Below are 15834 nucleotides of genomic sequence, written 5' to 3' on the forward strand. Positions count from 1 at the left end.
TCGCCATTTTAGCCGCCATCTTGAATTGCATTTGATTGAAATTGTTCGTGTCGGATACTTATAGTGAAAGGACCTTAAGTTCCAAATTTCAAGTCATTCCGTTAATTGGGAGATGAGATATCGTGTACACAGACACACACACAGATACATACAGACCAATACCCAAAAACCAGTTTTTTGGACTCAGGGGACCTTGAAACGTATAGAAATTGCGATACCTTAATTTTTTTCGGAAAGCAATACTTTCCTTACCTATGGTAATAGGGCAAGGAAAGTAAAAATAGTCTGATCTAAATAACGTCAAGTTTATTATAAACACCGAGATAGTTCCAGAGTGTGGTAGCTTATTCAAAATAATAATGAATATTTCTAACATTCAGTGGGTAAAATAATTCGTGAAGCTTATTCACTTTGCATAATTTACAATATTTTTATAAAATACGTATTCTGAAATAGAAAATTTCAAATTTTCCCACCATTGACTATCTACTCAAAATATTGATAGTCGATACATTGTTGAATCGAATCGACCTTTCTTAAAAGCGGTACTCGATACATCGATCTATGTCGACATCGACAAATCCACCATTTTGCTTCGTCTTCTGCTGTGAGTTGTTTTGTCAAAGTTGTCTGCTTTTTTAGGGTGTGATTCACTGAAAAATGTAACTTTTTGAGTTGAAATATGTGATTTCAAATTTTAAAACGGCCTAGTAGCTTCTAACAGCTTTCATATCTCAATTTAGGTTAATTTTCAACTAACTTCGTCACAATCTGTTGAAGTCGATAATAGTTAGGTTATATCGTGTGTGATCTAGCCCAAATGTGATTGAGTGCTTCGTATATTTTGTTTGGAAACGTTTAAATTAATCTAGATTCAATATGTCTGGTGACAGAAAAACTGTCATTAAAGGAAATCCATCTCAGTATGTGAAATTAAACATTGGTGGCTCTTTGTATTACACAACTATAGGAACTCTTACAAAATTAGACACAATGCTAAGAGCAATGTTTAGTGGACGTATGGAGGTCCTTACAGATTCAGAAGGTGAGTTTAAAAAACCATATATTTATCTATAATTATTTATACTCATATCCACTGCTGATATACTTATTAACTTGAACCAAGTAGACTACGGTACTTGAAATAATTTAAAAGAATGATTAGCCTAAGCCTATTCTTCAAGGCTTAGTTGGCCATTTGTTTTTATTAGATGATAACATCATAATCTGTATTAATCATCCTATTTTTTTTAAATAAGGGGATACTCAATAAAAGAGTTTACCATACTGGTTCAGAGGAATTCTTTCTCAGAAGATTCAGAACAGGTCTTTGGATCATTACAGTAAGTGAGAGAAATCTCTACTTTTGAAATTTTGTAAAATATATTTTTCTAAAAACTTATAGTTTTATAGCCTAAGGGTTTTATTCCTAAATTTTGTAGTTAAGAGTATGATGAGATTGGGAATCCCTCTGCATTAGATGAGGTAAGCATTAAATCTCAGTATGGAAACGCGGAGCAAAAAGGAATTAAATATAACGGAGCCCTAAGCCCTAATGACCCGTGTAAAAACCACATGGTCAAATATTTGATCAAAGGTCTCTGACCCACTTTTAACGATTATTTATTTCTTATCAAATAGACAATTACACTATTAGTATTAGTAGACAATTAGACTATTATTAGACAATTACCCATGTTGTGCCGCATCTACACTATCGCACAATAGGCCTACGTATAAATAACGACGAGCGTTAGAATATGGAAGGGTTGTTTGCAATCGCTTGCCTATATTGGCCTCCACTTGCCATCGCTCCGATTTTTGCTGATCGAAGGCGAATGGCCATCCCAGCATCCACAAGTAGTCACTTTGCAGTGTGGATGGCAAGACCAACCCAAGCCACTTGGCCAGCAACTGGGGGATAGTGTGGACTGGGTATTGCACTATTACGCTGGTTAATAACGTATTACCGCACCCACACTTTTGCCAAGTGCATACAAATGACGACGAGCGCGAGAGTGTGGATAGCTGTTTTGCCTGAGCTCGCCTTTGTTTGTCTCCGCTCCGATTTTTGTCGAGACGAGGCAAGCGAAGGCCAGCCGACAATCCACAAATGTTTTCATTACAGTGTAGATGGCAAGACCAACGTGGGCAAGCTTATTAGGTTGGCCAGCGACTTGGCGAAAGTGTGAACTAGGCATATGCCTAGTAGGTTGAGTTGCTTGTCAAATACCCAGAATGAGCGTTTAGCGTTCATCTTGCCATCCACACTGCAATGTGACTAAAAAAATGAGCGTTCCATCGAGTTTATATCAAGATCAGTGGTAGGGAGTCACTCGCCTTCGCTCGTCTCGTTTTAGCTCGATAAAAATCGTAGCGAATGCGAGCCGAGCCGATTGAAAGCAAGCGGTGTTCTAGTAGGCATCCACACTCTCGCGCTCGTCGTAATTTGTATGCATTCGGAAAGAGTGTGGCGCCGGCATCACATGTGCGATATGACTGTACAGCCGTAAACATATTATGCATTGGTGTCATGCCTTCACCACACTCCTGCGAAGTCGTTTGCCGCAATGGTTGACAAGAGTGTGGATGAGTTGTATTTGTGGATGTTCGGCTGACCACTCGCCTGCAAAGTCAAGTGAAGGGAAGCGCTGTCATAGTAGCCATCCACACTCTTGCGCAGTCATAGTAGCCATCCACACTCTTGCGCTGTCATAGTAGCCATCCACACTCTCGCGCCTCTCGTCAATACAAATGACACATGAACTTGGCATGTGCATAACCTTAGACTAGTTATAGAATAGACACGCTGGGAAGTCTAGCCTCTGAAGCAAACATCTACTGCCATATCACCCCATCGTGACGTCAGCATCGGATAGAAAACTTTCAGATTGTGTCTATTTCAGATGAAAGTAAATTATTATTTATGAAAATGGTAAACTCCCGCTAAAATAGACACAATCTGCTATGGAAAATAATGTTAACAAACTCTATCCGATGCTGACGTCACGATGGGGCGATATGGCAGTAGATGTTGACTTCATCGACTTTCAATATGAATATACAATGGGGCGTGTCTATTCTATAACACTGGTCTGAAATTGAAATTGAATTTATTTCCAAATACAAAAAATATTTTTACAAACATAATATTCATTAAATTACAATAGTTTTTGGCGTGACTGGAAGAAGAAGCCTTGAGCTCCAGCCACGAGAAAGTACAAAACATCCAATCTCCATTTCCAAAAAAATAGTAGATATTATACCACACTAGACAATCGTATCCAGGTATCAATCTCTCAGGGCTGTGGGGTTCCGGCCCCGAGGTCGCCACACCAGCAAAGATCGTTAAACACAGATCAAATTTTAAATATTAGTTATATTTTGAAGGGATTAAAGTATGATCTTATCTTGATTGTTGGTAGGCTGGATCCTGATAGACCGTTGCGGCAAGCACTTTGGTCGCATCCTCACCTACCTGCGGGACGGTTCGCTGCCGCTTCCGGCCAGCGTCGTCGAGCTGTGCGAACTGCGAGCCGAGGCCAAGTACTACTGTATCGGCGAACTGGCCGCCGACTGTGATGCAGCCCTCAGTCGCCGTAGACAGGTGCAGGCCGAGCCAATTTGTCGGGTGCCGCTCATCAACAGTCAAAAGGAGGAGCAGTTGTTGATCAGCTCTTCTTCTAAGGTAGGGTGAAATTTTTATAATTGGTGATTTATTGCACCAAAAAGATTACATGCAATAATAATTTCAGATACTGTTGTTGGTGAGATGTTGTGATATCTATCCATAATAAAATCACAGGGATGTTGTCAAAAATATCACTTTTGAAATTACACAAATGGTGTAATCTTCATTATCACACTGATGATGACACAATTGGTGTTTAAACATTTGTGTAATTTTACAATAAACAAGTCAAATTTCTACCAGCATTCATGTGTTTTATTAAGGATAGATATCACTACATTTCACCAACAACAGTATCTGAAATAAATATTGCTATATATTTTATTGAAATATATTATATTGCTATATAATTACTATATATATTGAAATTATATTTATTATTAGAATAAATCAATTTTCCATGATTATTATTGTGAATGAAAACACTGGGATGTTGTCAGAAATATGACTAATTTATTGCAAAATTACACCAATGGTGTAATCTTCATTATCACATTGATGTGACACAATTGGTGTTGGAACTTTGGGTAATTTTACAATAAATTAGTCATATTTCTGACAACATCCCAGTTTTCATTCACAATAATAATTATTGTAAATTAATTTATTATATCGAGCAACCTTTTAGACATTGGCTTACTACTATCAAAATTCGGAAAGGGTACAGTTTTGGGCTAGGCCTGTTGGTCCCTTTCTATTCATGTATTTGATTTGTGCATTGGTTAACATCCACACTCTTGCGCTGTCATAGTAGCCATCCACACTCTTGCGCTGTCATAGTAGCCATCCACACTCTTGCGCTGTCATAGTAGCCATCCACACTCTTGCGCTGTCATAGTAGCCATCCACAGTCTCGCGCCTCTCTTGACACATGAACTTGGCATGTGCAAAACCTTAGACTATTATAGAATAGACACGCTGGGAAGTCTAGCCTCTGAAGCAAACATCTACTGCCATATCGCCCCATCGTGACGTCAGCATTGGATAGAAAACTTTCAGATTGTGTCTATTTCAGATGAAAGTAAATTATTATTCATGAAAATGGTAAACTCCCGCTGCGCTCCCACTGAAATAGACACAATCTGCTATGGAAAATAATGTAAACAAACTCTACAGAAAAGTATTCTATCCGATGCTGACGTCACGATGGGGCGATATGGCAGTAGATGTTGGCTTCATCGACTTTCAGTATGAATATACAATGGGTCGTGTCTATTCTATAACGGGTCTAAGTGCAAAACAACCAATCTCCATTTCCAAAACAATAGTAGATATTATACCACACTAGACAATAGTATCCAGGAATCAATCTCTCAGGGCTGTGGGGTTCCGGCCCCGAGGTCGCCACACCAGCAAAGATCGTTAAACAGAAATCAAATTTTAAATATTAGTTATATTTTGAAGAGAATAAAGTATGATTTTATCTGGATTGTTGGTAGGCTGGATCCTGATAGACCGTTGCGGCAAGCACTTTGGTCGCATCCTCACCTACCTGCGGGACGGTTCGCTGCCACTTCCGGCCAGCGTCGTAGAGCTATGTGAACTGCGAGCCGAGGCCAAGTACTACTGTATCGGCGAACTGGCCGCCGACTGTGATGCAGCCCTCAGTCGCCGTAGACAGGTGCAGGCCGAACCAATTTGTCGGGTGCCGCTCATCAACAGCCAGAAGGAGGAGCAGTTGTTGATCAGCTCTTCTTCTAAGGTAGGGTGAAATTTTTATAATTGGTGATTTATTGCACCAAAAAGATGACATGCAATAATAATTGTTGGTGAGATGTTGTGATATCAAAAATATGTTTTGAAAGAAAATTGAACTTGAACTCCTTACAGTAGAAACATAACCTATTTTTTGGTCATGTTATTAATTATCAAAATTTAGGAATGAAATAGTTTTGGGCCAAGCCAGTTGATCCTTCCCAATCATATTTATATGATTTGTGATTGTATTCCCGAATAAATAAATATCTATCCGTAATGAAAACACTGGTATGTTAAATAACACTAATTTATTGTAAAATTACAAACATGTTTCAACACCAATGGTGTCATCTTCATTGTCACTAATATCACTAATTTATTTCTTCAAATAACACTAATTTATTGTAAAACTACAAACATGTTCCAACACCAATGGTGTCATCTTCATTGTCACTAATATCACTAATTTATTTCTTCAAATAACACTAATTTATTGTAAAATCACAAACATGTTTCAACTTTATTTTATTATAATTTTACAATAAATTAGTGTTATTTGAAGAAATAAATTAGTGATATTAGTGACAATGAAGATGACACCATTGGTGTTGGAACATGTTTGTAATTTTACAATAAATTAGTGATATTTCTGGCAACATCCCTGTGATTTCATTCACAATAATAATTATTGTAATTGACTTTATTGAGCAACTCTTACCTCTGTATCATAAAATGTTTACCTAGAATAAATGTGAACTGGCAGCTTTCATTAAAAATTGCTGCTAGTATAATTATGAAACCAGGATTGAATTTAACGGTTGTATTATTTAAAGGCAGAATAAAGTTCATTTTAATTTCATTCTCAATGTACACTAGAAAGAAACAGAGATGTTGCCAGCTCCGCAATTAGAATTTGTTTCTCTTGGAGCTGTTAGCACAATTTTGTAAACTTTTCTGGTAAATTTTGTAAATTTAATGTTGCAAATCATTTTCTAATAATTTTTGTTTTTCTGAATTTTCAGCCTGTGGTGAAGTTACTTATCAATAGACACAACAATAAATACTCCTATACAAGGTAAGGCACATCCATTATATCCATTCAAAACTTATCAAATTGTTTATTAATGTATTTTCGGATCTCATTGAAAGTTGAGAAAAAATGCAAGTGCCACGGAAATTCACTACGAGTTGTGTAGTACGTTTTCACATGTATAAAGTTCACTATTTACATGACTTGTGTATGGTGACTCGTGATGAATAACGAACAACAAAGTGGCCGTTCATTCACGTCAAGCTGTGTACAGACGTTAGCGCCACGAACACGCGCATTTCACTTTTCATCAGCTGACTATATCTCGTCCAATTTACCACCCACGGAAGGGGTATTCGGATATGTCGATAATTCAGTCAAATCAAGTCTTATTTAAATAATTTTTGAAAGCAAAATACATAAAATATATACATATTAATACTGAGCATCTTAACTCATCTCATATGTGATTCATATTCATGAATTGAGTATGCACAAATGCCTTATAGTTGCTCCTTTATCAATACTCTAAATTTACGTCCTGTGTTTTCTCTTATGTTAGCTAGTAATTTATTGTACCGTCAAATCCCAGCACTCTTTACTCCTCTCTCACACATAGTGGTCCCGTGTGTATCATCTCGCACATCTTCCCTATGCCGTGTTCTATAATATTGTGGAAATGTGTGCCAACTCTGAATTTATTCTTGTTCTTATTTATGAAACATACGGCTTCCAGGATGTACAAGCTCGGAAGAGGGAGAATTTTCATCTCTTTGAAGTACGGTCTGCAGCTTGAATGTATGGATTCTCCAACAATCACTCGTATCGCCCACTTCTGGATTCTGAATATGTCGATCACTTGACTCGAATTCCCCCAAAATATAATTCCATAGGTTAGAAGAGAATGGAACAATGCGAAATACACATCTTTCAGACTTCTTATGTCCAACAATCCTTTCAAATTTCTAATCTCGAAGTTTCTATATACGAATATCACCGAGCTCAACTTACTTTTTAAGGATTCCAAATATACTCCAAAGTACTTTTTACAGAAACAGTAAAGTACTGATGTAATAAGCGTAGCATCAGCTGATTAAAAGTTAAATGTGCCTTTTAGTGGCACTCAAGTGAATTTCAGTCGCATTTTTATTTTGTCCCATTAAAAAAAAGATGGTAATATTTATTTTTCTGAATTTTCAGCCTGTGGTGAAGTTACTTATCAATAGACACAACAATAAATACTCCTATACAAGGTAAGGCCATCCATTATATCCATTCAAAACTTATCAAATTGTTTATTAATGTATTTCGGATCTCATTGAAGTTGAGAAAAAATGCAAATGCCACGGAATTCACTACGAGTTATGTAGTACGTTTTCACATGTATAAAGTTCACCATTTGCATGACTTGTGTATGGTGACACGTGATGAATAACGAACAACAAAGTGGCCGTTCATTCACGTCAAGCTGTGTACAGACGTTAGCGCCACGAACACGCGCATTTCACTTTTCATCAGCTGACTATATCTCGTCCAATTTACCACCCACGGAAGGGGTATTCGGATATGTCGATAATTCAGTCAAATCAAGTCTTATTTAAATAATTTTTGAAAGCAAAATACATAAAATCTATACATAATAATACTGAGCATCTTAACTCATCTCATATGTGCTTCAAATTCATGAATTGAGTATGCACAAATGCCTTATAGTTGCTCCTTTATCAATACTCTAAATTTACGTCCTGTGTTTTCTCTTATGTTAGCTAGTAATTTATTGTACCGTCAAATCCCAGCACTCTTTACTCCTCTCTCACACATAGTGGTCCCGTGTGTATCATCTCGCACATCTTCCCTATGCCGTGTTCTATAATATTGTGGAAATGTGTGCCAACTCTGAATTTATTCTTGTTCTTATTTATGAAAGATACGGCTTCCAGGATGTACAAGCTCGGAAGAGGGAAAATTTTCATCTCTTTGAAGTACGGTCTGCAGCTTGAATGTATGGATTCTCCAACAATCACTCGTATCGCCCACTTCTGGATTCTGAATATGTCGATCACTTGACTCGAATTCCCCCAAAATATAATTCCATAGGTTAGAAGAGAATGGAACAATGCGAAATACACATCTTTCAGACTTCTTATGTCCAACAATCCTTTCAAATTTCTAATCTCGAAGTTTCTATATACGAATATCACCGAGCTCAACTTACTTTTTAAAGATTCCAAATATACTCCAAAGTACTTTTTACAGAAACAGTAAAGTACTGATGTAATAAGCGTAGCATCAGCTGATTAAAAGTTAAATGTGCCTTTTAGTGGCACTCAAGTGAATTTCAGTCGCATTTTTATTTTGTCCCATTAAAAAAAAGATGGTAATATTTATTTTTCATTTGGCGGTAGGAGTGATGGTAGCTTCATATTGGATTGATCCTAACTGACGAATGAATAATGACAGCCGCATGAAAATTTTACAGCCATGTCACTAAACCTGGAAGAAATAAATATCCCTGAGAATTTCAGCCTTTCTCTGTCATGTACAGGGCTATAAAAAATAGTTCTACTAGATTCTGAAACGATCCTCGTAGTAATTATATATATAGCCTAATGGATTTATCTAATAGTAAGTTTTAGTTGTGATTTTGTAGTGCGTCACACGGGTTGATAGAATTGGCTAACTCGGAACTCGCCGACTCCATGTTAAACTGCCATATGAATCAATACTACACCGATCAGAGCAGTTTTGATTCATATGGCAGTTCAACATGGAGTCAGTGAGTTCCGAGTTAGCCAATTCTATCAACCCCGTCACACGACCTCCCCAAAAAACATCGCATTATTCGATAAGTAGTCGTTAAGATTCTTCTGTCAAGTGCTTCTCATCAAATGAATTTTGGCAATCTATTTTTACCTTCCTTGAAAAATGAATCTAATTGTACGTTTTCTTTGTGATTCTGCAGCGCATCAGACGACAACCTTTTGAAAAACATCGAACTATTCGACAAGTTGTCGCTGCGTTTCTTCGGTCGTGTGCTGTTCATCAAAGACGTGATTGGTTCGAATGAGATCTGCTGCTGGAGCTTTTATGGTCACGAGAAAAAAGTGGCTGAAGTATGCTGCACGTCTATCGTCTATGCTACCGACAAAAAACACACTAAGGTACCTTAATTCAACCAGTGAATATAATAAAATGAAATGAAATGCTTTATTGTCTCTTCAAAATAGATACATAATTTACATACACTATATTATTATCAACAATAAAGTTTAATAACAACCTGCAAAGGAGATCCCAATATAAATATAATAATTACAATAAATATAATAATTGGAATTGTTATTAACTGTGGTTTATTGAAATTGAAAGAAACTAGTTTCTTTGAGTTTCTTCATTTTCTAGTTTTTTCCTTGTTTTAATTCCTATTCTATCTTTCTTAGTATATTCGTAGGAAACGATTTGCTCCAGTTGTTAGATAACTATTTATTTATTTTTTAAATGTATGAATTCAAGGCTCCTTTCTTGTATCTATAAAATAGAATTATAGTACCCTTTAAAATTAATAAAATATTAAAAAACAAGAATACAAATTGTAACGTAATTGATTTATTTATTTATCACATAGTGTACAAATACTTAACGTGAGGAATGGAACAACAGGCTCATGCCCAAAACTGTCCCATTTCCAATTTATACTATACTGTCCAAATCAAAATGTTGGTTATGTCACTTTCACTTTTCAAAATACAATTTACATTTATTATCAACTTGGTCTCAGCCATTGACTTATCGACATGACGAGAAGCTAGTTTCGGTTGTTACCCAGCTACAAGCAGAACTACTATTTTTTCAATTAATCAGTAACTGTGATAATTTTAACTATTTTTGTTTAGTATGGATGTATTGCACAATGTTAATTTCAGTTTTATACTGAACAGCGGTTCTGGGGTTGGCCCCCTAGGGGGGGAGGAAAGATTTCAGGGGGACGTGAGTTTTCCTAGAAAAGTGATACATACTACTAATTTTACCTACGAACCACTTGAGAAAAATTCAGGATTCTAAGGGCGTGTACCAAAAAGGGTTGAGAACCCCTGAGTGACCTGGCTGGCTCAGGTCTGGTGTCAGAGTTTTCAGGTCGCATCTGATCAAAATTTCAGGGCCTCTGACATGATCCAACGACTGCTTTTTAGGCAGCCGGGACCGACGTCTTGAAGTGTCCATCTGAAACACAAGAGTAGCTAGAGAAATATATTTTGTTCGGGCCGGGATTTCTCCAGGGCCCCTGAATCATAAAGCTAGCATCTAATCCACTCGACTATAAATGGAAATATTCTATAGTCAACCTCATGGAAATAGACCGATGGAAATTGGAATAGATGAGTCCCCCTCACACACCAATAAACTTTGCCAATTATTCGTCAGGTATTGGAATAGATGAGTCCCCCTCACACACCAATAAACTTTGCCAATTACTCGTCAGGTATACCACGGTATTTAGATGAAAACGGTAGTGGTCGTGAAATGTGTGCGCAGTGGCCAGCCAGCTAGATTGCGTCATCGCCACCAACCGACGTTTTTAACACCTATTGGTAATTTATGAAACTTATTTGTTAAAAACAGGTGATTGGATATAGAATGACGTCAGCTACACCGGAAATTTAGCAAAACATGCGCGTGACACTTACCGTCTTCTTCTATATACCGTGAGGTATACTATATATGCTAAATATGTTAACTCCAATTCATAATCAGCTGTGATCAACGTTGTTCAACTCTTATTTGGCAACGTTGCACTCATTTGTTCTAATATTTTCATCGGATTATTATTTTTGTGGGGTTGACTATAATAACAAGATTAAATAATGGAGATAACATTTTAACATCTGGTTCATTGTATTTTAGCAGATCTATTAAAATTAACATGTAATTATATCACCTCATGTATAGTCAAGGTACCTAGAATACATTAGGTACATTGATGTATAGTATTGCATTTTTAGTGCATTTCGTAGACTATTTCTTTTCCATTTCTCACTTGTAAACAACAAATATTTAATAAAATCACTCCACTTATATGGGCTACTTTATTCAAATTAATAAAAACAATATAAAACTAGTAATAAATAACTTCAACCAAAAATAATGAATAAGAAATAAATAATATGAAAATAAGCATATGAACATACATTATCTAGTGTCAACTTGTCTATTTTCACGATATTTCAACTTGAAAATGGTCAAAGTAGGTCGAAACTAGTCGTTAAGATGTTTTAATAAAAGGGTACTACAAGTTTTATATTGTTTTTATTAAGACAAACATTTTTATGTTTTTTACAAACATTTTGTATGCTTTTTACAAACTTTTGTATGTTTTTTGCAAACATTTGTCTGTTTTTTCACAAACATTTGAATGGTTTTTACAAACAGGTGGAGTTCCCAGAAGCGCGTATCTACGAGGAGACTCTGAACATCCTGCTGTACGAGAGCAGGGTTGGCGGTGAAGAGGGGGCTGGTGGGGGCGCCGATGGAGGGGATGTGCTGATGATGGCCACCTCCTCCTCACTGGCTCTGGCATCCTCCTCCTACACGACAACGGCGACCACCAGCGATGAGGAGGAGCGCTCCTCCTCTGGATTGGCCAAGTTGCGCTACAACAAGCAGAGCAACCAATGATAGGGACATCGGTGAGATGTGGTGCAGTGTGGTGTGCTGTGAACTGGGCTTTTGGACAAGGAAGGTGACATGACTGTGAACTGGGCTTTTGGACAAGGAAGGTGACATGACTGTGAACTGGGCTTTTAGACAAGGAAGGTGACATGACTGTGAACTGGGCTTTTGGACAAGGAAGGTGGTATGACTGTGAACTGGGCTTTTGGAGAAGGAAGGTGACATGACTGTGAACTGGGGTTGGTTTCAGAGAACTTTTAGAAGGAGTGACATGATTGTGAACTTGGCTTTTGGACAAAGAAGGTGACATGACTGTGAACTAGGCTTTTAGACAAGGAAGGTGACATGACTGTGAACTGGGCTTTTAGACAAGGAAGGTGGTATGACTGTGAACTGGGCTTTTGGAGAAGGAAGGTGACATGACTGTGAACTGGGGTTTGTTTCAGAGAACCTTTAGAAGGAGTGAGATGATTGTGAATATAGAAGGAGGTGATATGATAGTAAACTTGGTTTAGTGGCAATGTAGGAAGGAAGGTGACTTGATTCTGAACTGGGGTTTGTTTCCGAGAACATAGAAGAAGTGACATGATTGTGAACTGTGTTTTTTGACAGAGCAGGTGACATTATACTAAAGTTTGAAGTTACAGTGTGTAGGGATGAATGGAGCAGAACTTGACTCAAGGCACGCTTGAATATTGATATCAACCATTGATTGATTAGATTCATAAGGTTGAGACCATATTAGGCGTTTCCAGAATAAGCAGGGCAGGAAGCTCTCCAATTCTCTGATTGGGTTGACGCTTGAAAAACGCCTAATTTGGTCTCGCTCTAACTCTGTTGTGAAACGAGTGAGATTATCAAGTCACAAAAATACTCTGGTGTTGAGCAAAAACTGATATTTACTCGATTCTGAAGTGGGGGTTAATTTTTAATTGACTCAAGGAACACTTAAAATTAATCCAACATATCGGACAAACTAGCTAGCTAATGAAAGTCTTGGAAATTGTTCACATGGCTCTAGTAAGCTAGTCTAGAAACGTTTTTATCTTCGGACAAATTTACTGATATAGAGCTTCCTAAAATTCTATCTAGATTTATCTATGTTTTGACGTTTTAGAGAGATCTATGATAGCGTTATACTATACTAATTTTTCACGATAATTCTTTTATGTTTTGGTTCCAAATTATTTACAAAAATGTTAGCCAAATATAATTTTGTATAAAACTGACTGTGTATCGAACCTTAATATTATTATAACAATTTTCAGAAACATTCAAAACTAGGGATAGACTTTTGTCACAGATGATAGAGAACCTTTAGTAACAGATAGATTCTCTATTATTTGTGCTTGTGTACTTTTCTAAGCTAGTCCTATTATTGTTGATTTATTTTTAATTAATATAACTCTAGGGAAATTGTTCTAGTTAGAGTTTTATATTACTATGGGAATAAATTATCAGATTTATCTACTTCGTTTCAATCACAATCTAGCCTAACAAAATTGTTTGGGACATAAACATTACTGTATATTTAAACTAGTCTATTCTATAGTTTTTACTTTTCAGGTGTAATACACTTTGAGTATAAATGTTACTATACTATATGGATCACACCTTTAGGGACAAGCCACATGAGGCGTTTTTTCAGTCGGCACGACAAGAAAGGAAGCTCTCCGATTGGCTGATTGGGTTGGCGTATTGATTGAGCTTCCTGTCCTGTCTTGCCGACTAAAAACGCCTCGTGTGGCTTGGTCCTTAGGCTCTACTTAAAGATTGTGTCGTGTTTACACGATGCTAGTTGACTACCCTGACAACTACTCTATCAAGTTGCATCGTTTAATCATCTCCGTGCGCCTCTCAATTTTTCTTTTCCTGTAACCTGTATCAGCTACCGTCTATAGAAGGCATTGACTAGACAGGGGATCGGCAACGTTGCTCTCGTATATTTCTCCACTGCCATTATAACGTGGACCTCTCTGTAAGACAATATTCTAATTTCAACAATTCACTGTTCTTCATTGTCGTTGATATCTGTCATCTGTCTGCAGGCGGATAGTTATAACCTGACAAGTACACAGTTATATAATTTACTATGCTAAGTTAGGAAATAAATAATGCTACATAAAGGGCAGTCTGCAAACTATTTTTCATTATAACTAACCATCATAGCTCCTTTCATAATAGGCCTACACACACATAGTTGCAGAGTGTGTTAAAAAAATGAAGAATTCACTATGATCAAAGCAGACTCTGGCTGTTTTACAAAGCGAATCAACTGACTAATAATAACTTATGTGGCTAATAATCATGAGTAAAAAAGAAAATAAAGTTACTTCAAAAGTTTGTCAGTATTTAAAACTCAATCAAAAGATTTCTAAATGTAGTAAGCTCTTGGTTTTGAGAGTAAATAATAGACTAAAATTACTTAATAAAAAAAAAATTACGAAATTGAATTAAAATAGCTCAGGGTTAATTCAGCAACTACTGTATATATTTAAATTCAACTATTAGAAATTGACAAAATATCAAATAAACAAACTGTGATTTAAGTTATTGTAAGCAAAACTTCAATAATTATTGGTATCACTTACCGAGCTTGAATAACAGGTTGCCAGAATTATGGAATGTTTAGCTACAAATTGTTTATTTACTTTTTTTTTAAATTTACATAGAAAAGGTTTATTATTAGTTGAAATATCACAACAAATTTGACACAAAAAACATCTACTCCACAACGGAACGAAGAGCGAACTGAAACTACAAACTAGACATTTTATTTGAAGATTCAGTCAGCAGTGAACAGAGCTTCTATTTTGAATGTTGACCACCTGGTAGCAGCACTAGTCAAGCCCTACAGCTTTCTCTCTCTTGAGAAAATCGAATCGTAATAATATGCATGCGCTACAGTGAGGTCCACGTTATAAGCGGTCGTCACAACCATGGTTGGTAACAATACTTGTACCTTTGTGAAATAGGCCCCAGGGGCCTATTTCACAAAGGTACAAGTATTGTTACCAACCATGGTTACGAACAAGTACTTGTAGTTACAAGTTTACAAGTACTCACGTTTCACAAAAATTTATGATCTACAAGTTTACAATTTTACAAGTCTACAAGTACTTCAATAGTAAACATAACCTATTTTCATGATGATTTCCTTTTTTCATCCTTTATAAAGGTTACTTGTACTTTTCAATAATTACTTTTAAAATAATTGAAAGCAATATAGGTAATGTTTTTTGTACAGTATACTTCATTTATTGCTGAATTTGTAACCTACACAGTATATGTACTCTGTATATATATAGTGAATGTACTAAATATAATGTATACTATATATACTGTGTATATATACAATAGTACACATAACCTTTGAGGTAACTCATCAATAACTATTCTGGAAATTTATTAAATTCAATTTCCTGATGCATATATTTCCAAAATAATGAATTATAGAGGAATATAGGGCATTTTTGATCATTAGAAATATTTATTGAATATTTAAAATCATTTAAATAATCACTTGTAAATCCTTTACATAGCTTTCCACTTCGGTAGAAATTTCATAGTTACGAACAAGTAATTTCGACAAAAATTGTTGGCTACAATGAAAATCTTTGTGAAACACTTGTTCGTAACAAGCAAATCACTTGTAAACTTGTAGAAATTCATTGTAACTACAAGTTTACAATTCTGCTTTTGTGAAACGCTAGTAATCAGCTAGTAATCAGCTGTTCTCCAAAACCAT

The 15834-nt window shown here is 36.2% G+C and overlaps 1 protein-coding gene across 3 annotated transcripts; it reads left to right on the forward strand.

The window, feature by feature from the left end:
- The first annotated feature begins 581 nt into the window (after window positions 1-581).
- LOC111049396 (BTB/POZ domain-containing adapter for CUL3-mediated RhoA degradation protein 3) lies at window positions 582-13552 on the forward strand. Of its 3 annotated transcripts, XR_005572321.1 has the most exons (6): window positions 582-1045; window positions 3426-3688; window positions 7620-7672; window positions 9382-9580; window positions 11847-12152; window positions 12190-13552. XR_005572321.1 is itself a non-coding variant. In XM_039436860.1 (5 exons), the coding sequence occupies exons 1-5, from the start codon at window positions 880-882 to the stop codon at window positions 12090-12092; spliced, it is 927 nt and encodes a 308-aa protein (XP_039292794.1). In that variant the 5' UTR covers window positions 582-879; the 3' UTR covers window positions 12093-13552. The 3 variants fall into 3 exon arrangements, 2 of the variants coding, with proteins under 2 accessions (XP_039292794.1, XP_022191137.1); XM_039436860.1 differs by having other exon boundaries at window positions 11847-13552; XM_022335445.2 differs by lacking the exon at window positions 7620-7672 and adding an exon at window positions 6412-6464 and having other exon boundaries at window positions 584-1045; window positions 11847-13552.
- The last annotated feature ends 2282 nt before the right edge of the window (window positions 13553-15834 follow it).

This window comes from Nilaparvata lugens, chromosome 10, assembly GCF_014356525.2.
Source record: "Nilaparvata lugens isolate BPH chromosome 10, ASM1435652v1, whole genome shotgun sequence".
Lineage (NCBI taxonomy): Eukaryota > Metazoa > Arthropoda > Insecta > Hemiptera > Delphacidae > Nilaparvata > Nilaparvata lugens.